General features: G+C 48.9%; 4 protein-coding genes and 1 pseudogene across 4 annotated transcripts; 3 read left to right on the forward strand and 2 right to left on the reverse strand.

Moving 5' to 3' along the window:
* The first annotated feature begins 149 nt into the window (after positions 1 to 149).
* LOC129590581 (uncharacterized) lies at positions 150 to 4,968 on the forward strand (annotated as a pseudogene).
* A 4,992-nt stretch (positions 4,969 to 9,960) lies between these two features.
* LOC129590400 (D(2)-like dopamine receptor) lies at positions 9,961 to 14,329 on the forward strand. The gene is made up of 4 exons (XM_055485605.1): positions 9,961 to 11,777; positions 11,833 to 11,987; positions 12,788 to 13,793; positions 13,867 to 14,329. Exons 1-4 carry the CDS (start codon positions 11,364 to 11,366, stop codon positions 14,134 to 14,136), a joined length of 1,845 nt encoding a protein of 614 aa, XP_055341580.1. The 5' UTR covers positions 9,961 to 11,363; the 3' UTR covers positions 14,137 to 14,329.
* LOC129590399 (translation factor Guf1, mitochondrial-like) lies at positions 14,049 to 18,857 on the reverse strand. Its single transcript, XM_055485604.1, has 16 exons — positions 18,477 to 18,857; positions 17,833 to 18,405; positions 17,714 to 17,775; positions 17,564 to 17,644; positions 17,414 to 17,500; positions 17,117 to 17,343; positions 16,946 to 17,039; positions 16,769 to 16,878; positions 16,573 to 16,702; positions 15,615 to 15,724; positions 15,348 to 15,555; positions 15,179 to 15,280; positions 15,049 to 15,108; positions 14,862 to 14,981; positions 14,655 to 14,789; positions 14,049 to 14,593 (listed from the first exon to the last, which is right to left on the reverse strand). The coding sequence occupies exons 2-16, from the start codon at positions 18,257 to 18,259 to the stop codon at positions 14,375 to 14,377; spliced, it is 2,172 nt and encodes a 723-aa protein (XP_055341579.1). The 5' UTR covers positions 18,260 to 18,405; positions 18,477 to 18,857; the 3' UTR covers positions 14,049 to 14,374.
* Positions 18,858 to 19,858: 1,001 nt separating this feature from the next.
* On the forward strand, positions 19,859 to 21,251 carry LOC129590412 (RWD domain-containing protein 4-like). The gene has a single exon (XM_055485620.1). The coding sequence runs from the start codon at positions 20,545 to 20,547 to the stop codon at positions 21,058 to 21,060; it is 516 nt and encodes a 171-aa protein (XP_055341595.1). The 5' UTR covers positions 19,859 to 20,544; the 3' UTR covers positions 21,061 to 21,251.
* On the reverse strand, positions 19,859 to 24,139 carry LOC129590411 (maltase 2-like). Its single transcript, XM_055485619.1, has 7 exons — positions 23,978 to 24,139; positions 23,407 to 23,896; positions 23,171 to 23,347; positions 22,922 to 23,109; positions 22,511 to 22,863; positions 22,266 to 22,455; positions 19,859 to 22,203 (listed from the first exon to the last, which is right to left on the reverse strand). The coding sequence occupies exons 1-7, from the start codon at positions 24,071 to 24,073 to the stop codon at positions 21,409 to 21,411; spliced, it is 2,289 nt and encodes a 762-aa protein (XP_055341594.1). The 5' UTR covers positions 24,074 to 24,139; the 3' UTR covers positions 19,859 to 21,408.
* Between the last annotated feature and the right edge of the window lie 49 nt (positions 24,140 to 24,188).

The following is a 24,188-nucleotide window of genomic DNA, read 5'->3' on the forward strand; positions in this document are numbered from 1 at the left end:
TGCAGAAGATTGATCTGCGGAATACTACAGTACCTGCAGAACCTTAGAGTTGCGCAAAAGTTCAGAAGCCTTGGCTAGAGCATTCTGATTGTAGTCACCGTTTCCGTGTTACTAATCGTAAGAGGAATTTGTGGATAAATCACTGACATCACTTCAACAACAATCGCATTCGCTGGCACTGCGACTGCGTGTACTTGTTTGACGTTGAACTGCAAAGTCTTGGATGTAGTGATAACCTGGCGGGCAAGCTGCGAAGGCGAGACCACATAGCGGAGCAGCCGCTAAAAGGCACCGCGGAGCGACAGCAGTTGCACGGCGGCGACGGTGGTGACAGTAGGCGCACTAGAGCATTCAGCCAGCGCGTGCACGACGAGCCCCTCGCGGCCGCCCCCGCACAGCCACATCCCTCTCCCGCGCCATCCCCCGAAAGAGCAATTTACGGGTAAGTGCTGCAACCCTGGACATGCTGTTTTGAAATACCAGAATTCATTTTCAGCTGTATAATGAGTACAATTTGGCAAAGCTGTCGTTTGCAGGTTCGCGTTGGTTCTAGCAGCCATCAGCGGCTCAGGTCAGTTGTCGACATGTTTTGCTCAGTTTTGAATCTTTCGACAACGCCTGCAGAGCAAGGTCATGTTTCTTAATTTTCTAGTGTGAAAATATTCTTTTGAACATTTGTCAACTCTTGTAAACTGATTTCCGAGGCATGGCAGAATGACGGAATCTGTAGGGGCAATAAGTAGATGGACAATATTTATAAATAATAATTTAATGTACAGTAGCGTAATCTGTAATATTTAGGAATTTATGTATAAAGTATGTCTATAGTGTACTGTAATCGGATCGTCGATGTTTTACCTATGCCGTGCGATTTTTCTTGACTTGTATGGCCTCTTTGTACAAGTATGTACGATAAACTCTGATGTTGCAGTTGTCTACCTGGCCTGGACGTTCCTGCCGCCGGAATACTTGCGCAGTCTGGGAATCGACTTTCTTCCCAATCGGTACAGTCGCGGCATCCATTATTTACCATTTTGCACATGTGATCGTATGATGCACAGATTTTAGTGATCGGTTGATTTAGATACTGGGCGTTGATTATTCCGCTGTGTCTCTGCTCTTTGGTCGTTTTGATTCCCCTCGTCTATGGCCTGATCTGCCTGCGCTGCATGCCGCCAGGCGGACTGGAAGATCTACGACTCGGTAAGCGGTGGATTCATTTACTCTCAGTCCTGACATTTAAAACTGTCGTCTTCCGCTGATCGTTTCGTCAACGCCGCAAAAAAATGCTTCAAAACATTTACCTAATCCAAGAGTGTCTGGGATATTATTTTGCTGATGCTGCAGACGTCTACTCGCGTTCTTCGGAATACCAACGTGTGCTACAGACGCCGGCCGGCGGAATTCCGCCGCTTGCATTTTGACCGAGCACATTGAACGCCATCTTCATCTAACCGTTCTACATTGAGTTTTTCATACAGACTGCTGATGTCGCCGCGTTTTGAGATGTTATTAATTCTGATTTTGAGAAAATGGGGCGTTGAAATTTGAGGCATTTGTCTTGGGCATCTGGGATGTGTTGTTCAACTTTGAAGACAATCGCTGCCAGATGACATACATGTTTGAATACCCTGATTATACAGTGGGTATTTTACTGTTTTCCCTTATGCTGGTTATGAGGGAGTTTATATCTAAAAGATGCTTCCAACGGTTGTAGCGCATCAAGCTAAGCCGCGCCACGGAAGAGCAGTATCCGCACTATGGTCTATACGTGTACGGGGAGGGTGCTCGTGCGCAGCAGTACCATCACCGCCACTTCACCGGCATTCCGGTGCTCTTCATCCCCGGCAACGCCGGCAGCTACCGTCAGGCCCGCTCGCTGGGCTCCATCCTGCTGCGTATGTCGGAGAAACAGCAGCAGAGGCCGGTATTTGATGTTTTCACAATCGACTTCAATGAGGAGCTGGCCGGGTTATACGGGCAGTTCCTGTCAGAGCAGACGGACTTTGCTGTGCGCTGCAGCCAGCGCATCTTAGAGCTGTACAGCGGCCGCCACCAGAGTATCGTCCTGGTTGGCCACTCCGTTGGTGGGTTGATCGCGCGGGCCATGTTCGTTAGTCCTTCTTTCAACATCTCTATGGCGCACACCATCTTCACCCTGTCCACTCCGCATCGGCCCGTGGTCGTCCCTGACGAGGAATTGCAGGTCGGTGTGAGCATTTCGCATCCTGATGGCAACTGATTAAGTTGTTCGTAGGAATTCTATGACGCCGTGAACGAGTACTGGATGCGCAGTATCGATCAAACCCTATCCGACGTAGTCATTCTCTCCTTGGCTGGGGGTCATCGAGATGTGCTGATTCGGTCGGAGCGGAGTAATCTGGGCGGCTTGGTGCGAAATCATCCGCGGGTGCTGAGCACGACTACCACGGCCGTGCCCGGTGTGTGGGCCTCCACAGATCATCTATGCATTGTCTGGTGCAAACAGTTGCTTATCGCACAGGGGAAAGCGCTCTTTGAGATGGTAGATCCTGGCTCCCAAAAAATCACCACGAATGTCAAAAGGCGCATCGGAATTCTGCGGAAATATTTCATAAATCCAACGACGAAGGTAGCAGAGTGTTTTGTATTAAATTCACGACAGTTCATACAGTTATTCCCACAGATTTTGGATGCGAAGCGTGATTCAGTGCGACAGCTCGCTCTCCTTTAGAACCAGCAACGGGTCCGAAATTGTATCTAGAAGCCAAGAAATCTGAGAAGGCCTACTGGCAGCTGTACAGCACTGAGAGCAGTAATGTTTCATTGGTTATTCAGAGCAGTTTTTGGAATGATCACTGGATCCGCGCGTGCACCCTGCCTAATTGCGACGAATCATTAATCCTGACTATTCAACCCACCCGTATCCCGTGGTTCTCCGACAGCCCGCATTTCTTTGCAATCATCCCCCCACAAAAACATCGGTCCAGTATTCAGCACTGGCAGTCGAAGTGCCGCGACTTACCGATGGCCACTACATCCGCGCCGAGCCTGTTCGAGCACCGCTGAAAGTATCGTTTAGTAGCAGTCTGACATTTCCGGTATTTCACATCAAACGACAAGCCTACCAACGCTTTTCGGTACAACTCACCGAAATCTGGGAAGCCGTTAATATACACGTGCACAGCAAAGCCGGATGTCGCGGATTGCTTCGGTTCACTGTTCCCGGGTTTGCTCAAGACACGTACCGCCTGCTGGATTCGGGAAACACCCGATTTGCCCTGAAATTGCAGTCGGCCAGCGTCACCCCGGGTACGTTGGAATTATTCATGACCCCGGCGTGTGTGAGCACCGCGTGGCATTCAGTCCCGCCTGGCTAGATATGCTGGGCCAGCTTGTGCGCTTTTACGCACTCAAGCTACCGGTCTTTTTTCGCGGCGGTGGTGATGGTGAAGACAGTGGGACTATACCGGGAGAAGGTTACATTTTGGGATCATTCGTTCGTCAGTGGGCTGGCGGGGTTGATAATTTGGGTGCATCGGTAGGTGACGCGCAACACTACGAGGGCTACTCGTATAATGACGCTGGTTGATGGGTAGAGCAGCGGGCCTGGGAGGGCCACTGAGTGAGATGGAGGGATTATCCGGGATGAGTGGATGGGAATTATGGCTGGCTTTCTACGCGATTAGCTGGTGTTTGGTGGATGTAATGGAAACCGTCATCCGGCTGGTTGTAACGATGTACTCCTGGCCTGTCTACTGGTTGGCCCATCCGTAAGGATTGCACGCAAAATATTCACTAATCTGGATTGTTTTTGAAAAATCGTTATCATTTTTGTCTTTAATAGAACTGTGGTACGGCTGCAGTCCACGGGTGATCGCCTGCATTGGGGCTTCTCTGCACGGCATCTTATCTTCCCCATTTTCGTGGGTGTCACGAGCGCCGCGGCCTACCTATCGTGCGGGGAAAACGGGATTATCCTGTCTGTGATACTCTACTTTCTCAGAGTATGTCTTCTTTTTTTCTCGGCGTAGCTGTATGCAACATCAGCTGCTGATCATAGGTGTGCTACGATAAGCGACACCTGCAGCGCACCTCTTCCTCCAGTCTGGGCGGTATGCGCGGTGACGTTCGCGAGGAGACGCAGATCATTCTGTTAGCCCTTCTGACCGCTCTGCTAAACGTGGTGCCGAGTGTGGTATGGAGTCGGCGGATCAGTTTAAGTAGTGGCTGGCAGCTGTGGGAGAGCGTCAGACGCAATCAACTGGACAGTGATCCCTCCTTCGTTGTGGCGTTACTTCTCGGCAGCATGCTGGATCTCAGCGGCATCCACCGAAAACCATTGACCGACAATAGTGAGAAGCGAGGATTTCGACACTGTTTCAGGTTAGCACACGATATTCAAGTAAGGAAGTTGGCTGAATTACGGTATAAACAATTTAGGCGCGTGACGGAGTCGGTGCTCTTGGCGGTGGTGTACGCGTGCTCTGCTTTTTCCCTGGCCTTAGCGCAGGACTATTTGTACATGTTGGAGCGCTTCCTATCTGTCCTCCTAGCCAGCGTGTCTTTGGGCTGTCTGGCTAAACTCCTGACCAAAGCTTGAGTGTGTTGTTGTTGCAGTTGGATATTTAATTGTATTTTTCTAGAGTTTAAGTGCAGTTTGACGATAAAAAACGCAACGGGCGAGTGGAATACGATTTAGCTTGTCTGAATGGATTCCCCTGCTGTTAGCCGTGATTTGCTGGCTGTCGCCGAAGGCAGCTTGCTGCATGTACACGGGGACAATTAAAAGAACATATGAACACTGCTGTTGTCGCTTGGGCTGGCGTTAATTGAATACCATTGATGCCTGATTAGCAGCTGACGGACGGGCATTGTGCACCGGACAGAGCGCGTAATCGCATTAAGCGCCACACGACCGTCGCCCCCGGCTAGCGCCACTCATTTTCTCTGGAATCATTTTCTTTTCCCGTGTTTGCCGCGCTAAGCAAACACATCTCCCTCGACACTTGATGCGCCATCCTATATATTAATAAAATAAGCCTTAGCGAATTCCATTTCCGTCTCCCTTTTTTGAGCGAGCCACTGCACCAAAATTTGATGTCTATATGTCATTTAATAGCCGTTAGTTTGCAGATTTGCAGAAACCAGTCAGTTTTTTGAAAGTATGCGAAGTTTCAGAGAAAGTCTTAAAAGATCTTAACATACAAAGTCTACGGGAAAAGTGGAGAACCCACCACTGCAAACCCACCCACGCCACCACCGTCATGAACAGCATAGGAAAAGCATTCATCTACACTTGATGGAACTTTGGTGTCCATTAGTTATCCGATTACCTTTAGTTTATAAAATTTTTGTTAAGAGTTAGTTTTTAAAAAAATTAGGCTTTGAAAGTGATGTTTCTTATAAACCGAACATGCGAAATCTTCTGATTTAGCATTACGGATTTAATATTGAAACTGCTTCCACAGGGCGGTTGGCTTTGGTAATATCGTGCTGACGTGCCAAAAAACCTTCTTTGGAAATCACCAATAAACATATTATTTTGTGAGAGACTGAAAGTCGATTTCGGGAATTTTGGTGTTCGACTGGAAATGATGAGTCCACATCATTGAGCAAAACAGCGAGCAAAACAACGAGTTCCAGTCCCGCCGGGTGTAAGGACTGGGGTTCGGGCCTAACCACCGCCGGGGGGAGGGGAAGGAGGGAAGGCGGCCCAAATCTTTTCCGGCGACTGAAGTGAGGAGCGCGTATTTTAAATGTTCGCAAGGGGAGGGAGTGGAGGTTAAAATATGTTTCCGAAAGACTACGAGTACGGAACATAGAAAAACGGTTTTATTAAAACAAAAAACGCATTTTTAGCATTAAAAAATTTAAAACAAACAGAAGATACAAAAATCAAACTTATCCGTTTTCTAATCTATCTTTCCGCCAGCTATAATGCAAACCGTCAGATCATCTCCCATCAAAGGTCAAAACTAAAAAACACGGGAACTTCTTATAAGCACGTAACGGAAAGCGGAGGCACAGGCGACGCCTATCTGCAGCGGGGGTCGCAACCAAGACACTGCGCTAAAGTTGTCGACGTTAATTATTGATAAAAAATTCACCAAAGAATACAACGAAATTTTGAAGTCTTCATCAAGTTTAAATTGTTTTGTGTGTAAGCAGTAGGAGGGAAACTGGACACCGAAAAGTATTTTTATTCTAAGTGGTCTAAAGGTTAACATCGGTGGTCGTACCGTCGTATCACTGGATAGTTTTGTCGGTCTCAACGCACCGGCTAAAATTTAACAAAGCTCAGAATGGTATCTGAACCAGTAGAATTACTGTAATACGGCTATAAAAACTCCAGTAATTATGGAGTTTTTCTTATTTGTAGTTCTTAACAACTGGCCAGCATATGCTGCTGATTGATTTGGGAAAAGCATAAAAACTTTTTTTATAACTGCAAAAAAAGGCATACATGTATCCCTGGAAATCGTCAGGTTTTTCGGGTCTAATTTAAGGTTCAATCTGAAGTCAGCGGAACGCGACAATGTTTTCTCAAAGCGGCCTTAAAAATTTAATTAGTAAACTGGGATACATTTTAACTCCTTTTAATATGTCAGTGAACTATGGCCAAAATAAAGAATAATTTACGACATAAGCAGAGAGAAAGATAAGGATCTTTATCTTATAGATAGATAAAGATAAAGATCCTTATCTTTCTCTCTGACATAAGTTATGATAAGTAGTCAACCAAATAGGTACGGTATATGGCAAATACTGTCTGTCTCTGTCAGTAAAACTATATTATTATTATTATACGCTCCGCTCAATTAAACTAAATTTGTATTTTGTAGTCTTGGGTTTGTCCTTTGTAGTTTTCGTAAATAACAATTTATTGCTAATTTATTCCGCGCAGTTTGCGCGGGGTCTACTAGTATTCACTTTATTTTGGCAGACGCTGACGTAATCTGAGTTAATTCGTACGCAGACGGCAAAAAATTGGCGGATCTTTACCGCTTAATTCGATTACGCGTTAATAACAACATTTGGTCTACTGCGCTGTCATCTAAATTTCGCCATATCGTAGCGAAAGAAATTGCTTCCGATGTGAGAAGAATGCGTGCAGCAAGATTTGGGCGCATCCATAAGCGGCGTGTAATGGACATCCGCCAGACGTCGTGCATTGATTCTCTTTTTCCGCTTCCGCTGCCAGTCGTTCCTGCCGTGCGTTTTCGGGATGCTTATCAATCAGAGCGGCCAATTATCCAGCCGTTGCCGACAGACAGTTACTAACTCGCAATCGAGTGCGTTGGTTATCCGGTAATTTGTGCAGCCATATCCGGCTGGCCTGGGTCGATCCCTGTGACGCCCACCCTGGCCCCCGTCGCCCAGCCGCTTGTTTACATTTCCAGTTGATATCGATAACTGCCGTTTTTAGTCGGTTGAGGGCCAGGTGCTTATGGCGGGCACCCGCCTTGGCGGGTGCGATGAGGCGGGTCTTAACCATCAGGCGGGCATTGCAGAAATGCATTTGCACAGCGCACTTTCCCGCTAGAGCGCATCCTTGCCGCAGTGCAATTCATATACACTCTATTTGCTCCCGCTGCTGCACGCTTTATAACTTTGAGACCTTCAAAAATCACCCCTTGTAACATTGTTTACAAAAAAATATGCAGATCTTTCTAAATCGTTTTGTTGGGCAACTTGGTTGTAATTTGAAAAAATGCGTAATGCAAGATGCAGGTCTTGTCCCCAGTGACTGCTACTTTGGTAAACCACTTATTTTAATGGCTTCAAGAGACTCACTTAAGTTGCCAGAGAATTTTTATGCCTCCAATTTCAGAAAACCTATTTCTTTTACACGATTGTTACCGTAAAAGGCATAGTTGCAAAATATTTAAATAGATATAGTTTGCCTACATAAGTTACCAGCCGTCTGTGAAAGCGATTAAATCTATGACATTAAGACAAGCAGTACAAAACTACTAAATAAATTCAAAGCCCGCATTTAAAAAAGAAAGCAACTTCAGGTGACTTGACCACACAAACCAATATCTACGACTATTGTTTGCAGCGACGTCCTTTTAATTTTGCCTTCTAATATAGTTGTCTGATTAAAAAGCAACAATTAAAAAATGCCAACAGTTTTCGATAAAGCCGAAGAAAGAAGTACTTTGACTCACAAAGAATATCCTACTTCAGCTTAAAGGTAGTCTCACCGTTGAAAATTACATATGCGGAAGAAAATAAGTCGCAGCTTCTATTGACACAGAAAAGGGAAAGCTTGTAGTATACCGCAATAAAATAGGCTGCAACCTAAATTCAAAAGAATGTTTTGGAAAACAATAAAATAGCAACTTAGGCTACAACCTAAATCAATAATTGTGTCTTGATATCAAGGAATGCATACCAAATAATTCTTTCTTATTTCGCTTGTACTCTGAGATAGAATCAGTTGGGAGAAAGGTTTTGTGAATGAAGTGAACGGAAGTCAGAAAACTTAGGCTGTAGCCTCAGTTAATAAAAAAAATCGAAACGTTACAGCGTAAAATCGCGCTTTACTCACCTCATCTAATTCATACAGATGTAACCTCTTTTTATTTGTGTTTCGAAACCATTGTGGGTGTAAACCAAGTTGTATGGGGACTATTGGGCATCGCAAAAACTACATATTATATATAAACTGTTAATAGATCGATTTGCGTTTTTGGTTTGCATTTCACTGACTGTTCGATTGAATGTCTCGCAGATTTTTACGGCATGGTTAGAAGGCCTCTTGAAGTTTTCCTATTAGCAATAGAAAACTAAGATTATTAGAGAAATAACTCCTTAACCTTCCGGCATTACGATATTGACGAGATTCGGAGAAAATACGGTCAATAGTTTTTTGAGCATTTAAATGCATTATGCTTGGTAAATTGCTAACATCTATAATATCGTTCTGTACGTATTGCGGCTAATTTACGGTACCTACTGTTATGTTTAAATGTGGTCACTTTTTCTGATCTGCGTGACTTACTATTTTTAATTTACCGTTAATTTTTCACAAAAGTTCTTTTATTTTGTTAGGTGCTTTGGAGTAGATAACTATTAACGGCTGCTTCGAAAAATTAGGATGCTGTCAGGATATGGTGTCTCTCGTGTTTAACTTTTTTAAATCTTATTTAAAATCTGAAAGTGTAAAGCGATCTATGTCAAATAGCTTTCCATTATTTTCGGCTTTTAATCGGTCTTCTGCGTTAACGTAAAACGTGTATGAAGCTGCTCCTTAGATGTATGAATGTCAAGAAATGTGTAAACGTTCGTTTTTATGACTTAGAAATTGAAAAAACTGTTCAGCCACGAAAAACAAAAAGGCGAATACACATAGCTGTTTAAATCGAAAAGGCTCGTGACACAGTAGAAGTGCACTAGCGATTAGGCAAGTGCAGCGCAACTGATGCCTCAGTGCAGTGTGCAATTCGTCTGTGCCCGCCACTGATATTGATGCCCGCCTTATCGCACCCGCCAAGGCGGGGGCCCGCCATAAGCACCTGGCCTCGGTTGAGAGCGGATATTGAACTACGTAGTCGAATACTACGTAGTCGAATACTACGTAGTCGATTGCCGTAGCCTCCGTGCAGTGTTGTTATAACAGATTTTGCCGCAAGTGCACAATACAATACAGCAAAAATAATACGCGTACGAGTATTACTTGTAAGACAGCCCACACAGGATTGTCGGATATAGAACACTAGCGGATATAGAACTATACGTCCGATTTTACACCGGAGACTAGCCCAATGTGAATTTAAAAAACTAAACATGTTTACATCGAAAAACACGAAGACAGCAAACTTTGTTAACGCTGTACGATACTTGAGCAATAACTGACATTAAAAAATTTTGTTTCGAGTGTAACCCGCATTATTCCGGAGGCTTTATGGACTCTTATGATGTTTGTGCACAGTCAGAAGATGGTTACATACTTGCGTTGTGAATATGGACTGCGGTGGATGACATTAATCGTGCCACAGCAGTCGGCTGTTGTGCTAATTTTCACAACAATGCGCATGGCATGCTGCACCAGGCTGCCAGCAAAAAAAATTCCATTACAATGAGCAAAAAAACATTTTCTGCACGCTCATCGTTTTCGCTCTTGAGCCTCCACTGCGCTGCAGCCGAATGATTGAGTGAGTGCCGTTCTAAAATAAACACGTACTCTCCCGACTGTGTCTTCGGCAAAACCATCGATCGGCATTCGACAGCCTGCTCACACACATTAATTGTTTTCTCCTGTTCGCGCTTCCGGCTACTTGCATGGCAGGCTGTCGGATATAGGTGACCTTTATCTCTTCATCCGCAACCGACCTAGCATTAATCTGGCAAACAGGATTACTTGCTTACTCTATTGTCGTGCGCGTCCATTTATCCGCTGTGATGAATGTTATGTTGACAAAAATATCGTATTTATTTTCCGTGCAGAATTTTTTGCGTGGGTGTTCGCATTTTGCCGGTGGTGGGCCCCTGGTTGCGCATATTTTGTACGTACGATCGATTGACCAACTGTTATTAATTTTACTGATACGGTATATGTACGATGTACATTCACTTTAACTTCAGATGCTTTCCGCAAATATTCAATGAAAAAAATTGATCTGAAAAAGACATACGAATAACTGCGTGCTTCGTTGATTGGTGGTCTTGTTGTGCACAAATACCGTACCGTCCGTACGTATGTGAAAATGCATACGGCACAACTCACAAGTACGCACCAAAATGAACAAGCGATGGATGTTGTGCGGAAGTTGCATGTACACAGGCGAGACTGCTTGGCAGCCGGAATTAGAGTGCTGTGGTAATGCGACAACATGGACAACCCTTGTCAGATATCGGCAATATTGACATTTTTGATTGGACTATTATCTTAATCGCGACGTCGGATCTGTCACTGATCATCCGGCCGGCTTTTTAGAAAAGAAGTGCTGCCAGTGCACGCACGCGCCTATATCACTTTCTCCCGTTCAGACAGCACATCCTCCGCATAACGAAGGATATTACTTAATTCATCTACTCCTCTATTCATCATCTTCCCTTACTTAACGTTCCGGAAAGGTTCTGCTTACATAATATTCTCAACCGACAGTCATTAGCGGCGCGTTCAAGCGACAACAACCTGTCAGCCAATGACAATAATTATCATTATCCACCGCTGATAAATGCCATTTGATTTTGATCGAATTCATTGTTGGCTTGTTTACTCTGTCGGTAATGAAATTTCGTTAACCGTGATTGACAAGTGGACTGAATTCACCACAAGTCCTAGCATGCTATTGCCGCCGTACATGTAATTGCGCCAGCCACACAGCGCCCAATTTAGCCGCGCCGGTGCGGAGTGACCTGCGCGCGCCAAGATGGAACTGACCACCGGGGTCAGCATCTTCAACCGTACCACTGTCCAGCCGGGCAGCAGCTTCGCTCTGGAGGGAAAACGCGCCTACGAGCTACTGCGCGTTATGTCACAGCTGCAGCAGACCGGTGCCGAACGGGCCGCCGCCGCCGCGGCTGCCGAACGCCAGAGTCAGTCCATGCAGAACAATTTCCAGCTGCTGCTCAACCCGGCCACAGGCTACAGTTACGCCGCATCCTCCGGGGTGTGGAACGGTGCGCCCAACGGCGGTCCGGGCGACCTGCACTCCCTGACCTACCGCATCCTGGCCACTCTTCTTCATTTGGCTATCTTCATCCTGGGCGTCACCGGCAACGTACTCCTGGTCATCGCCGTGCGCCGGACGCGCTCCCTCCACACCTCCACTTACTGCTACTTGGTGCGTCATTTAACAGCTAAGTTCAATAAATTTATTAACGAAAAAGGTGTATTAGGTGTCGCTGGCTACTGCCGATCTACTGGTGCTGTTCTCGGCGGTACCCGACCAGATTGTGGCGCATCACATCGGGAATAAATGGATATCTGGTCAGGCCGGCTGTTCCCTGATGGTCTTCGCCAATTTCCTCGGCATCAACGCCGGCAGCCTCAGGTAACTCTGTCTCATCTCGTATCTTCGACCGGCATTTCTGATCGATGACGTTAGCAAAAAACTGACTGCTTAACAGCAGCAATAAAAGAGCAGGGAAGCCAGCGATTGTTGTCGGCTCGTTTTCTCCCATTGACGGGATTCGACCCGTCCGATGCATGACATTGATTTACGACTTGGTCCATTGCCAATCGATTAGCGCCAAATTTAACTGCAATTCTATCCACTGATGATCAGTATGCATGCTCCGGCTATAACCTCCCTGATGCATTATGTTACCGGAAATCGATAATAATTAATATTTTAATTTTCCACTTGGAAACATTTTTATTGACACAACATGGTCCAAGTCACAAGTGTAACTTTTTTGGCGGGATGCACGCACGCAGGAAGGCGGCCACCGGCGACACGCGAAACGGCACCACATGCCGCGCGACACTAGTGTGTTGAGCGTTTGGGCCGTTTAAAAGAATTATGAGCACAAACGGGCTGTCTCGTGGTTGCTGCGCCCGGATTTTTAATTCCCCTCGCCTGCCAGCCAAAACTAATCACAGATGACAACGGAAGTGCAATTAAGCCGGTTAAGTGCCGGCGCGGCGCATACGGCCACAGAGCGTCCAGTCACACACACACTGCACACCTCCCGTTGCGCAATAGAGAAACATCATCAGCCAAGAGCACAGCGGCAACCGCGTCCTGCCGCGTAATATAAACACCGGCAGTCGTGCTTTCATTCGCGGCGCCAAAAGGCGTTGCCGCGTAATATTTTGTTAATTCTATTAAGATGACCTTTTGTTTCACAGCATTCTAGCCTTCACGGTGGACCGGTACATCGCTGCCTGCCGGCCACTCCTGGTGCTGCGCGTCTGCAAGTGGCAGTTCGCCCGCAAAGTATCCCTGGCGTTGTGGATTGTGGCCTTCGTCTACTGCTCACCCTGGCTAGGCCTCACCCAGATCAAACCTTATCCCCGGCAGCCCGGTCAGGTCATCTGCGATTTCCGGCTATCGCACAATCAGTACACGGCCCTTTTTATCTCCGACCTGCTTATCTTCTACGTCATTCCGCTGCTCTTCGCCGGCGGCGTCTATCTAAAACTGGGCATCATCCTCCACAACAGCCTCAAGGACTTCCGCGTCCAATCCCCGCAATCCGACAACTCCCCGGCCTCCGACCTTACCGACCACTACGACAGGCCCCATATCTCTGCACCAGCCGCCCTCGCTCACTCCAGAGGAAACACCCCGCATCATCCGCCGCCTGAGCACGGGGATGATGCCAGCTCTGAAGCATTACGCTCGCCGCAGCACCGGCTCAGCGCGGATCCCGCTTTTCTGCTCATCAAACCGCGTGACAGTTCGGATTCATCCAGTACAAATCGGCCCGTGCAGCGCGAGCTAAAGGAACCACTCCTACAGCAGCCGGTACCGGCTGGCGAAGGCAGCAGTGTCGTCGGAGCTCTCGATGTGATGACGCCAATGGAAGGCGGACCCTCTGCGCCGCCTATCCATCGCCTCAGTGCAGACCCCATCTTTCTTCGCCAGAAGCCCAACGAACCTTCTGTCCAGTCCAAGGGAAACTGTCAGGAGGCGGTCTCCTTCCCGGGCACCCAAAAGAGCCTCAAAAGGGCTTCGTTTAAAAAAGTGCGTGCCGCCAGTGCAAAAGACGATGCGCCCACCCCAACCGCCGAGCAGACCACCGCCCGGCTGATGGCCATGCGGCGCGATCTCACCGAATCCTCCATGGCCGCGGTGTGGATCCGCGAGGCGCCCAAAAACCGTTTGCAGAAGCTAGTCAGGTCGAGAACGCGAGTGAGTGTGGATTTTATTAGTCTAACAAGTGAGTAACACGAATAGAACAACATTGCTTAAACTGTCGTCGCAGGTATACCGGATGCTGGTGGTCATCGTGGTGCTATTTGCCGTCACCTGGCTACCTTACCGAGGCGTCCTGGTCTACAACTGCTTTGCTGCAGCACCGTGGCTCAACGCCTACTACCTGCTATTCGCTAAAACCTGCGTGTACATCAACTGCGCCATCAATCCGTATCTGTACAACATCATGAGCCGACGGTTCCGTTTCGCACTGTACCAGGTGCTCACGTGCACTCAGCCGTACAAAGTCAAATCCGTCAATGCGCAGTACTCACGATAAACAGCCGCGGTAGTCCCTGACTGTTCCGGCTTTGCTCAAGATAACCATTGTAAATTGTTAAAGCATTTCTTTGTGTTCTATACGTAAAGATAATGTACCGCGTACTGCGCCTCTGATTATGTGCGCGTACAACGATGTTTTCCATTCAATTTAATGGCATTAAGAAGACACAATCCACTGAAAGGGCAATATTTGTCACAGAACAGTGTCTGCCAGCGGCAAAGACCGCTGCAGCGGTTTAGGATTTGCGTAGGACTTTGATGAAGCAGTCTCGTGGGATCTGGATGTTACCGATCATGCGCATGCGCTCCTTTCCTTCCTTTTGACGCTGCAGCAGCTTCTGCTTGCGACCTTTGTCGCGGCCGCCGTGACTGTAAATCTTCAGGCCCACCACGTCCTTGCGCAGGGCCTTCAGGTCTTCGCGAGCGACGATCTTTGAGCCAATAGCCGCTTGGATCTGCATAACCATAAGCGGAACATATCACTATGTGGCATTTTAAATAACACTACAAGCGTACCGACACGGGAAACTGCTGCTGGGGGACGGCATCCTTCAGCCGCTCGCAGACGCGACGGGCGAGATAGCGGGCCCGTTCACCCGGGACCAGCATGCTCAGCTCGTTGACTTCTTTCCCGTTCAGCAGGAAATCCACCTGTAAAGCAGCATTCTGATTGCCACTTTTTTTTACAACAAAAACCGAAACTAACGCTTCAACGAGACCAACCTTAATCAGATTCACCGGTCTGTAGTCGGCATCCTCGTAGTCGAAACTGGCGTAGCCCGACGTCTTTGATTTAAGCTCGTCGAAAAAGTCGACAATCACTTCGCTCAAAGGCAAATAAAACTGCAAAATTTACCATGAAATTCAATAAACAATGAAATTAAATCAGCATCAGTGCGCTCTAACGCACCTGCATCATGGCACGGGTTTGGTCCAGAAATGTCACGTTCTTTTGCTGACCACGCCGCTCCTGTAAGCAGTCCACATTAACAATTAGTCATTCTTCTTCTGTTCATTTGGCACAGCCACCGTTTTCGTACCAGACACATTGCCAAAATGTCACCAATGTACTTGGCCGGCGTGATGATGGTGGATATGACCCATGGTTCTTGAAATTCCTCCACAACGCCCTGTGCCGGCAACTGCAGCAAACACGTCATCGGTTGCAACATCCCATCAACGCAAACAAAAAACTAAACCAAACGAGACCTGTTCGGGGCTAACAATGGTCAACACGTCCGTGCCGTATTCCTTAGCGGTCTTTTCGTTGAGGTTGGACTTTAAACGGGCCTTATACGGCACACTAGGGATGGTGGCGATGCAGCACTTGCCGTGCTCATACTCCAGCCGCTGCAGAAACACCTCCATGTGCAATAAGCCCAGGAAGCCTAACCGCCATCCTTGCCCTAACGCTGCACTGCAACACATGTTTCCATTCGGTGCCGGATGTTTGTGACTGCCATTAAACCAACCTACTTCTGCTCTAAGGATACTGACACACTGGAATCATTCAGGATTAACCGGTCTAGAGCATCGCGTAACGCCTCGTTGTCGCTTTGGTCTTCCGGGAAGATTCCAGCATAAACCTACAACGGCGCAATTAACTTACGTACTATCTGTGTTGTGTGCGATTCTTCCACAATCTGCCAAGTTCTCAACTAGAAAAATTTCGCAAATTTGCAGACCAGCTTTAAACAAACCGAAAACCGTAGCTACTCTGCCTACTCGCACTGCTCTGCCCTGAAAAATGTCCTGGCTTTAAACGCTGCTCAGAATAGTGAAGACTTGGTTGCTTCTGTGGCGTTTTACCTAGCACGATTTAATATAATCGGATGGGGAAAGCATATTTTGTTCCGCTAGTGTATGTTGCCGCTTATGTTGTTAAAAAACATGGTGTGTTCAATTTCTTTCACCATCGCTTCTCAATCGTGCGTCTCTTTAATCAGAAAATAAACCGGGACACGTCGACCCTTGACCATCACATAATCGACGTGCTTAATGAGAAAACATGCTGTTATCCCATAGGCCAGCATAGGCAGACCTAAATTCATCACTTTGAGCCAGCGCATCGCCCGGTTCTCCGCCGATAGATCAGCGTACGGCCGGCGCGTGCAGTGGTACTTGAGGAAGGGAAAACAACCGGTGCGCAGCACATGATAGTTATGCCCGTCCACGGCCAGGTTGAAGTGCGACTGGCCAAAATGGCTATTGCGCACTGTCCACCGGGAGAGGAAGAACGACGTCCACGAGGGGAAGCGCCGCTGCCGGATGTAGGCCAGCACCACGTCCGCCGCCCGGGGCCGACCAGGCGACAAAGACCGAAATACCTACACACACAGCAGACAGTCTCCTTCCTCTCCCCCTTCAACCTGGCTCCTACCGTTTACGCCTCCCCTAAACTAATGGGCGCACGAAAACACAAGCGTTGGCTTACCATTGGCTTTGCTCTAGGAATTCGGCTGCCTTCTTGCGCCGGGCGCTCCTTCCCGAACAGCGTATCACCGATCTGCGCTTCTTTGGTTGTCTTCATGTTGCAGGTAATATATCCTACTTGACCCGCCAACCTACGTTGCAAATGTGCAGCTAAAATTCCGATGTTCAACTCAAACTCCAAATGCCAGAAGTCTCACAGGAACGATGTACTGACGCGGTCCGGCCGCATGATTCCCACATCTCTCACTTCATAGGTTTTGTCCGAGCTGAGAAACGTGATCTGGTCGCCTCTTTTCAACTCCCCGTCCTGAGTAACAACCGACGAACATGTTTCAACTCCAACCATAAATGAGCGGGCGACACCACCAACCTACCTGCACTGCAATGAGCGCCACAACCCCCCGGTACTTATCGTACCAAGAGTCAAACAACACCGCCCGGAAGGCACCCGTCGCGCTGCCCTTCGGCCTACCTAGGGGACACACGCCACACCTTCATCAGACATCTGATCCCTACGGCCGACATGCCTTTTATGGGCTACTTACGGCGGCACCCGCTGTATAATGGCCTGAAAGAGCTCAGCGACGCCGAAACCGGTTTTGGCGGAGACGCGCAGGACTTCTTGCGGATCAATATCCATGGCCTTGTTCATCTGTTCCGTGACGGCGTCGGGGTCGGCAGTCTTGAGGTCGATCTTATTCAGTACGGGGATGATTTTCAGATCGCCCTCGAAGGCGGCGTAGAAGTTGGCCAGTGTCTGCGCCTGCACGCCCTGCATGTAACATGGTGCATAAAGGCAGATGTGTGGCAAGAAGAAATCCCGAGAGATGACACAACCATACCTGGTTGGCGTCCACCAACAGCACGACGCCTTGCGACGCCGTCAGGGAGCGCTGGACTTCGTAGCTGAAGTCCACATGCCCAGGTGTCTGTCAAAAGCGCAGATATCAGATGCGTTGCACTGCGCTTACACGACATGGAACAAATCCCACATCGATTAAATTGAGGAGGTATTCTTGGCCCTGGAAGGTGTAGAAGAGGGTGGCCGTCTGCGCCTTAACGGTGATTCCGCGCTGCGAAAAGATGCGGCTTGATAATCAGCACACGCCGGCAACACAACAAAATCTGGCACATGGACTAACCTCGCGCTCCACTTCCAAGCGGTCCATCACTTGGTGATCGTGTGTTCCCGCTCGAATATTTCCTACATAACAGAATGAAATATTACTGGAGCAACGGAAGTGCAGCAAACAGCGCCTACCGGCCATCTCCAGGAGGCGGTCGGCCAGCGTGGATTTGCCGTGGTCGACGTGAGCCACGATGGAGAAGTTGCGGATCCGCTCCGGGGGAAATCGGCGGAGATCGGGGATCTTGTCGGGATCGTCAGATGTCGACCCGGTGTCTAGCTGCTCCTCCGCTGCCACCGTTGCCGCCGCACTGGCGGGGGGAATCGCAGCGTGTCGACTGAGCGGAGGCTGTAGGAAGCCTGCACGACTGCATGACCACCATGAGGGGCGTGGGGACAGCCTGGCGAGGAAGCGGCTGCTCTGCGCCCAGGCATGGATGGTCCTTCTTACTGCCAGATGAGGACGCCTGGCCGCAGTGGCCAAGGGGTTGCGGGATGAGATACGGAGCGGGCGCAATACATACGGGAAAAGGGATAAATGACAGCTGGCTGGCAGCGACATCCTAGCCGTGCCGTACCAAGATTAACGGGATCCACCGCTGCGTCAGCGACAGAACAGCCTATGCGACTGCGTTCCTGGCCCACCTTGCAGGCTCGGCCAGCATCGCATCAACAGAATCAAGACCCATAATTAGCATCATCCCATCCCTAAATCAACAGAATCGCAGTAATCGTACCGTCTTTCAGTATTTTTCTGAAACTTTCTTACGGCAACTTACGGTATATCGTTGTAAGTTTATGCGAATCAAGGTTCACGTAACCTAAATGCCCACTGGCACTGCCTGCAAAAGAACTACTTAATAGTCAACAGGTGAAGAAGTGGCATTAACATTAACCGAACAAAAGCAGAACAAAAGCACTTCCAAGATTCGTTGATACAAAACTGCGAAATTTAAAATTAGTCAGTTTTCTCACTTCTCGGGTTTTGGAGAAAGATTTCAGAAATTTTTCCAATTTTGAGTCGCCAGAAGTCGATTCTAACAAGCGTCCGCATGCGGTTGGTTGATCAGCACAACAAACGTAAACAAACATTTTTAGCCGGATAGCGTTTGCACTTCATAAAATACTCAACCAGTCAGTTTCATATTTTGAACCATCAAACAAGTTACAAATATTCAATTTATTGTATTGTTGGTACTTGCAAATAAAGCTCGATCTGCTGCGACGATTAATTTTCACTTACGGTTAGTGATACCGTTAGTTTAAGGTTGTGTTCGCTCCGTTTTGTTTTGAAGCAAGTGACCGGTAGTCCTTCACTTTTTAATCAAAGACTGGGAGTGTAAAGAATTTGGCTGATTTATTCATTGTCAACGGATCTGGGGCCGGACCTTTTGGACAACCATGCCTGACAATGCCAGCGAGGATGATGGCTACGAGCCTTTCTCCATTGAGAAACTTGCCAAGCTATTCCCTGATGGAACGGCCAAGGATCAGTGGTCTTTTACCAAGCTTATCCTTTGATACGACAGATGATCCCAGCCATAGCCAGCGATCTGGAATGCGTACAAAAGTACCCTGTATACCACGAGGATTTGAACGGCTTGATTACCAAGTGCTTCCAGGCCCAAGTCTCCCCGCTTATCACCCCGATCGTGGAAGAAAACAAGCGCCTTAATGCAGAGCTAACTACGGTGAAGGCCCAGATACGCGAACTACAAGAACGACAGAAAAGGTACGATGAGGCCTCTGCAACACTGCAGGCACTCCGGGACGAAGTTACAGCCTTGAAAGCAACCACTGTCAAATTACCTACGAATACCGTCGCAACTGGTGGATTAGTTCCTCAACCCTCCGGGTTTCGATCCACCACAACGACACCTGTCGACACACCAGTGAAAGGTTCCCCGTCCAATGAAGTTTCACAAGCGTCAACCCCTGACTGCAAGGTTTCCCCTCCTTGCTTCGATGAAACCCTCTCAGTGGGCCCGCTACCAAAGAATCCTGGACAACCATCGTTAAAAGGGAAAAGTGGTTCGCGGTACTCGCGAGAAGGCTTCTAACGCTTCAAATGACATCATCATGTCGACCCTACAGCTTAAGCGTGTCTCTAAAACCGACAAGGAAAGAGAAAAAAGGATTTCTGTCTACACGGCATCCCCCGCTGGAGCAGACTGAGCACCAGACCCCTGACGACTACAGTAGGGATTTGAAGGCAACCATCGAATCCATCGGGATCTCTGTCAGATTTGTCTCAATTTATTCTGCTAAAAAGGGTCGTAAGAATAGTTTGTTCGCACGTGTTGGTTCTTACGCCAGTGAGTCTGAAAAAATGTTCACGGCAGACAACTGGCCCCCTAACATCGGGGTGCGTGAATGGCAGTTCACCCCTAAGGAGCAGTAGTTGCCGCTGTCTCGTTTGCATACTTAATCAAACTTCTCTTTTCTAGTACTTAGTTCGTACTTTCACGTGATACTTATTAAAGGTCCAGTAAACAATATTCAATTTTCAAAAGAAATCAAAATGCTTCATAACTGTATGACCACGATTAGCTTGCGTTTTCTTTGAACCAATTTAATTGACATTTTACAGTCCTTGCTGAAGTCGAGCACTGCTGTGGATGGATGCTTAAACTTTGTTAACGCGCGGATGTGGTTGTAAGCCTGTAGACAGTAGGTGCGCTCATAAGCTGACAATTACACAGTTGAGCGTAGCTCCTTCAACCGCTGTGCGGACGATCTTACAAACAGCATCAATCTGGCCAGTGACGACATTCACCCGTGAGACCGTGACTTGTGCGCTCACCAACTCAGGTTGCTCAAGCATCTGCAGCGCTCCAGCAAGACAGCATGGACGACGCCGCTGCCCTCCAATCGAGCCAGCGCGCCGAAGAAGCCGAAGTCCTGCAGTCTATTTACAGCGGCGACGCAGCCTTCCACAGCGTCGATCCCTCCACGTACCAGCTGCGCGTGGAATCCTCCACTGAGCCGGCTAAGCGCCTGCTGGTACAGGTCCACTGGCCGGCCAGCTATCCCGACGCCCTGCCCGATATCAGTCTAGACATCTTCTACAATAATCATCTCTCGCACGCCAGCAAGGAGCGCATCCGCGCGCAGCTCCTGCAGGAAGCCAGCACGCTGCTGGGCTGCCCCATGACTTACAGCCTCTTCGAGTACGTCAGCCAAAATGTGGACAGTCTCCTGCTGGCCGAGGACCTCCAGGTTGCTCGCGCTCCCGAGAGGGAGAAGGAGCGAGAGAAGACGGTGGAGGCGGTTGTGCGTGCTGTGGAGGATAAGGAGCATCCGCGAGGATGGAACTGGGTGGATGTCATCAAACATCTCTCACAGACTGGCTCTTCCACGTGATAAGTGGTGATATATTTTTATTTGTTTCCCTACTTTTTTACGTAATACTTAAACCTCCGCTGAATAGCTTAACAGCAAAAATTGATGTGATGCAATATTATACCACCTCGCAAAGCGAGTGCTGGTTTTATAGCGAATTCATTGAAGTTAATAAAATATGAACGAGCGTACGAATGATTTACTGTACTGGTATTGGTACGAGTACTGGTGGCGGCGAACAGTAGAAGTGCTCATCGGCCAAATTGGTTCTGCATCGCCGAATAAAACGACAATAGAATGATTCTAGTACGTATTCAGGGGGTAACATGCATTGGTCAGTAATCAGTATTGATTACAGCAGCAGTTTAGTTATGGCTTATATGTCGTGCTGGTGACGTCCACTCCCCGTTTGGCCATGCCGTTCTCTGCCCACACGCTGGGGAACTTGAGCACCACCGCCTCAGCGGGTCGCAAATATAGACTGGCATACAGGTTGACGGTGGCATTACTGGCTGCCAACTGCACGCTGGGATCACTGCGTTTGAACACCGTCTCAGAGCCGACGGCTACATCGGCCCAGTACAGCGGATGCGTCTCGCCGGCCGGCGGCGCTCTGCCTTTGTGCTGCAGCTTGATGCCGCCGGGCAGCAACGCATACTCCTGAACCTCCTTCCCTGTTTTCCGCAAGTCGACGGCCACCAAGACTCCGCTACCATCGGCCGCCTGCCGGATGAAGGAGAAGAGGTTTTGCCCCACCACGCCGCTGTGGTACGTTCCGCCGCGCACCGCCTCATTGTCTTGGCGCAGCCGCGCCAACTGCTGGAAGATTTTAAGGTGGGACTTGTCGGTGCGCTGCTGGAAAGAGACCGTTTGGTGGAAGTTGATGCGTGGATCGAGAACGGCCAGCCAAGCGGTTGTGAAGTTGGTGAAACCGGCCAAGTGCTCGCTGGACCACGGCATCGGGCTCAGGTGAGGGCCGCGTACCACGAAATTCGGATCTTGTCGGCGCATTTGTCGACTGCCGGGTCCGTCCTTCAGACCTAGCTCATCCCCGTAGAATGTCACACAGGAACCGGGCAGCAGTAGACAGACCATGTTCATTCCGTCAATCAACTCCAGGCTGCCCATCCTGGAGGTAAGACGGTGCTGGTCGTAATCCGTTAACTGCAACCAGGCCATCGGGTTCGCTTTCGGTTACCCTTATAAATTCCAAAGCATTCGCTTACCGCCCAGCCCACCGCATCAGGGTGGCTTATGGAGACGCTCTTCAGGGCACTCTCGATGATCCGTGCAATTTGATTTCCGGTGCTGACGGAGTCGATGGTGAGAAGATTGTCATTCATCACCAGATCCACTCCCGCCGTTACTAAACCGGCGGCATCCTCCTGGAGATTCTCACCTTTGACCACCAGCAATCTACCACAAGAAAACGTACAAAACTGAGCTGATTTTGCAAGAACAGGCAACTTGCTTGTGCTTGCGCGTGGGATTGATCATCGGCTCGTCCATGACGCGGCGCCAGTGGCGGATGACGTCCAACGCCTCGTTGGACAGGCGCCGCGGTTGGTGCTGATTAATCTGGTTCATATAATCGCGCTGAACATTGGCGGCGAAGATCATGTCCTGAGTGTCCAACAAGCGGATCCCGTCAACCCCGCGGCCCATCCAGAAGCGGATGACCTCGTCCATCTGGCGACGCAGCGCCGGGTTGCTGTAGTCCAGCTCAGGCAGGTCAGCAGAGGAGTGATGCAGAAAGTACTGGCGCCGGTTGGCCGACCACTCCCATGCCGACTGCGAGGGATAGCCCGGACCCCGTTCCGACCGCTGCAACGACAACCGAGTCAATGCGAGCTGACACGGATATGGCCTATACCAATCTTGCCTGGATGGACATGGCGTTGGGCACGCCAGGGATGTACTCCCCATCGAAAAGGATGCTTTGATCCCAGGCACCACCGTGCCACACGTAATAGGCTGTCTGGCTGCGCCGGTCCGGTCCCGCTTCCGCTTTGAACCACGCGTGCTCCTGGCTAGTGCGTGAGACGATCATGTCCATCACCAGACTCATGTCTGTAAAACCAATTTCACCGTACATCTTAAGAGCTGCAAAAAAAGGTAATACAAGGCGTACTTCGAGTGTGGACGTCGTTCATTAATTGGTCGAAGTCGTCCAGGGTGCCCACTGCCGGGTCGATGTCCTTGAAGTCTTGTACCGCGAAACTGTTGCCGCTCAGCGACAGGAAGATGGGCGTGATGAGGACAGTGGACACGCCCAGCTGAGAGATGTACTCTAGCCTGCTTCTAAGCCCTGGGCAGAAAATGTATTTTCGATATCATTTATCCTCAACGTACGTTCCGAGTAATCACCTTGGAGATCGCCAACGCCGTCACTGTTGCCGTCCTGGTAGCTCTTGACGTTGACCTGGTAGATGACGCCCCGTTTCCACCATGCTCGTTCCCACTGCGCTCCGACAGTGCGGCGTGGATCCCAGTAAACCAAAAGGGCGGTGGCCACCAGCAGACCGATGAGGAGCACCCAAAACAGCAGCAACAAGCTCATCCGCAAGCAGCGCCAACCGCGGCCTTTGCCGGCGTAGACGTACTTGGCCAGCTGGTCGCGGGTAAGGTAACCGGCGTTTTCGGCTCCATGCGTAACCACAAGCTGTTTGTTGCGATCGTTGTGAACGGGAACGGCCGCTGGCGGGGCCAACAGCTGGGTGTCGACGGTGCCGTTGTGCGGCAGGTCGGTTTGATATTGTTCGGCGTCATCCACATATATCATCTTCGATGGATCCGGGAGCTGAATGGTCGGCACACTTTTCGCCGATTCGGACTTGCCTGCTTTCTTCGTGCGTACCTGTTGTTAGCACAAGCCATAACGATGTCGCACGGTGTCATCGTAATATTCGCTGGTGATATTTGTAAAGATCCCACATACCTTAACAACATGCTCAAAAAGCGTCTCCTGCACTTGCAGTGATCGTCGATTTTTGGCCAAAGGCTGAGTTTCTGTGCTTTCTAATTGTTCGGTCATTTTGTGACTTTTTAATAAAGTAAATTAAAAACTAATAGAACTGCAGCAAAACTTGTGATTTGTGAGCTTGTATGTCTCAGTATGTGTATAATCGCCTGATATTTCCCATGCAAGG

This window comes from Paramacrobiotus metropolitanus, unplaced genomic scaffold, assembly GCF_019649055.1.
Source record: "Paramacrobiotus metropolitanus isolate TYO unplaced genomic scaffold, Prichtersi_v1.0 Parri_scaffold0000040, whole genome shotgun sequence".
Taxonomy (NCBI): domain Eukaryota; kingdom Metazoa; phylum Tardigrada; class Eutardigrada; order Parachela; family Macrobiotidae; genus Paramacrobiotus; species Paramacrobiotus metropolitanus.

Excerpts from the sequence above, each read along its gene's own strand:
- LOC129590400 (XM_055485605.1), top strand. The coding sequence starts at position 11,364 with ATGGAACTGACCACCGGGGTCAGCATCTTCAACCGTACCACTGTCCAG. Across the intron at positions 11,778-11,832 it reads CCTCCACTTACTGCTACTTG|GTGTCGCTGGCTACTGCCGA; the intron begins GTGCGTCATTTA and ends AAGGTGTATTAG. Across the intron at positions 11,988-12,787 it reads ATCAACGCCGGCAGCCTCAG|CATTCTAGCCTTCACGGTGG; the intron begins GTAACTCTGTCT and ends TTTGTTTCACAG.
- LOC129590399 (XM_055485604.1), bottom strand. The coding sequence starts at position 18,259 with ATGTCGCTGCCAGCCAGCTGTCATTTATCCCTTTTCCCGTATGTATTG. Across the intron at positions 17,501-17,563 it reads ACCTCCTCAATTTAATCGAT|ACACCTGGGCATGTGGACTT; the intron begins GTGGGATTTGTT and ends CGCTTTTGACAG. Across the intron at positions 15,281-15,347 it reads CCATTGTTAGCCCCGAACAG|TTGCCGGCACAGGGCGTTGT; the intron begins GTCTCGTTTGGT and ends TGTTTGCTGCAG.
- LOC129590412 (XM_055485620.1), top strand. The coding sequence starts at position 20,545 with ATGGACGACGCCGCTGCCCTCCAATCGAGCCAGCGCGCCGAAGAAGCC.
- LOC129590411 (XM_055485619.1), bottom strand. The coding sequence starts at position 24,073 with ATGACCGAACAATTAGAAAGCACAGAAACTCAGCCTTTGGCCAAAAAT. Across the intron at positions 23,897-23,977 it reads TTTTTGAGCATGTTGTTAAG|GTACGCACGAAGAAAGCAGG; the intron begins GTATGTGGGATC and ends TGCTAACAACAG. Across the intron at positions 23,348-23,406 it reads CGGCGTTGGCGATCTCCAAG|GGCTTAGAAGCAGGCTAGAG; the intron begins GTGATTACTCGG and ends TTTTCTGCCCAG.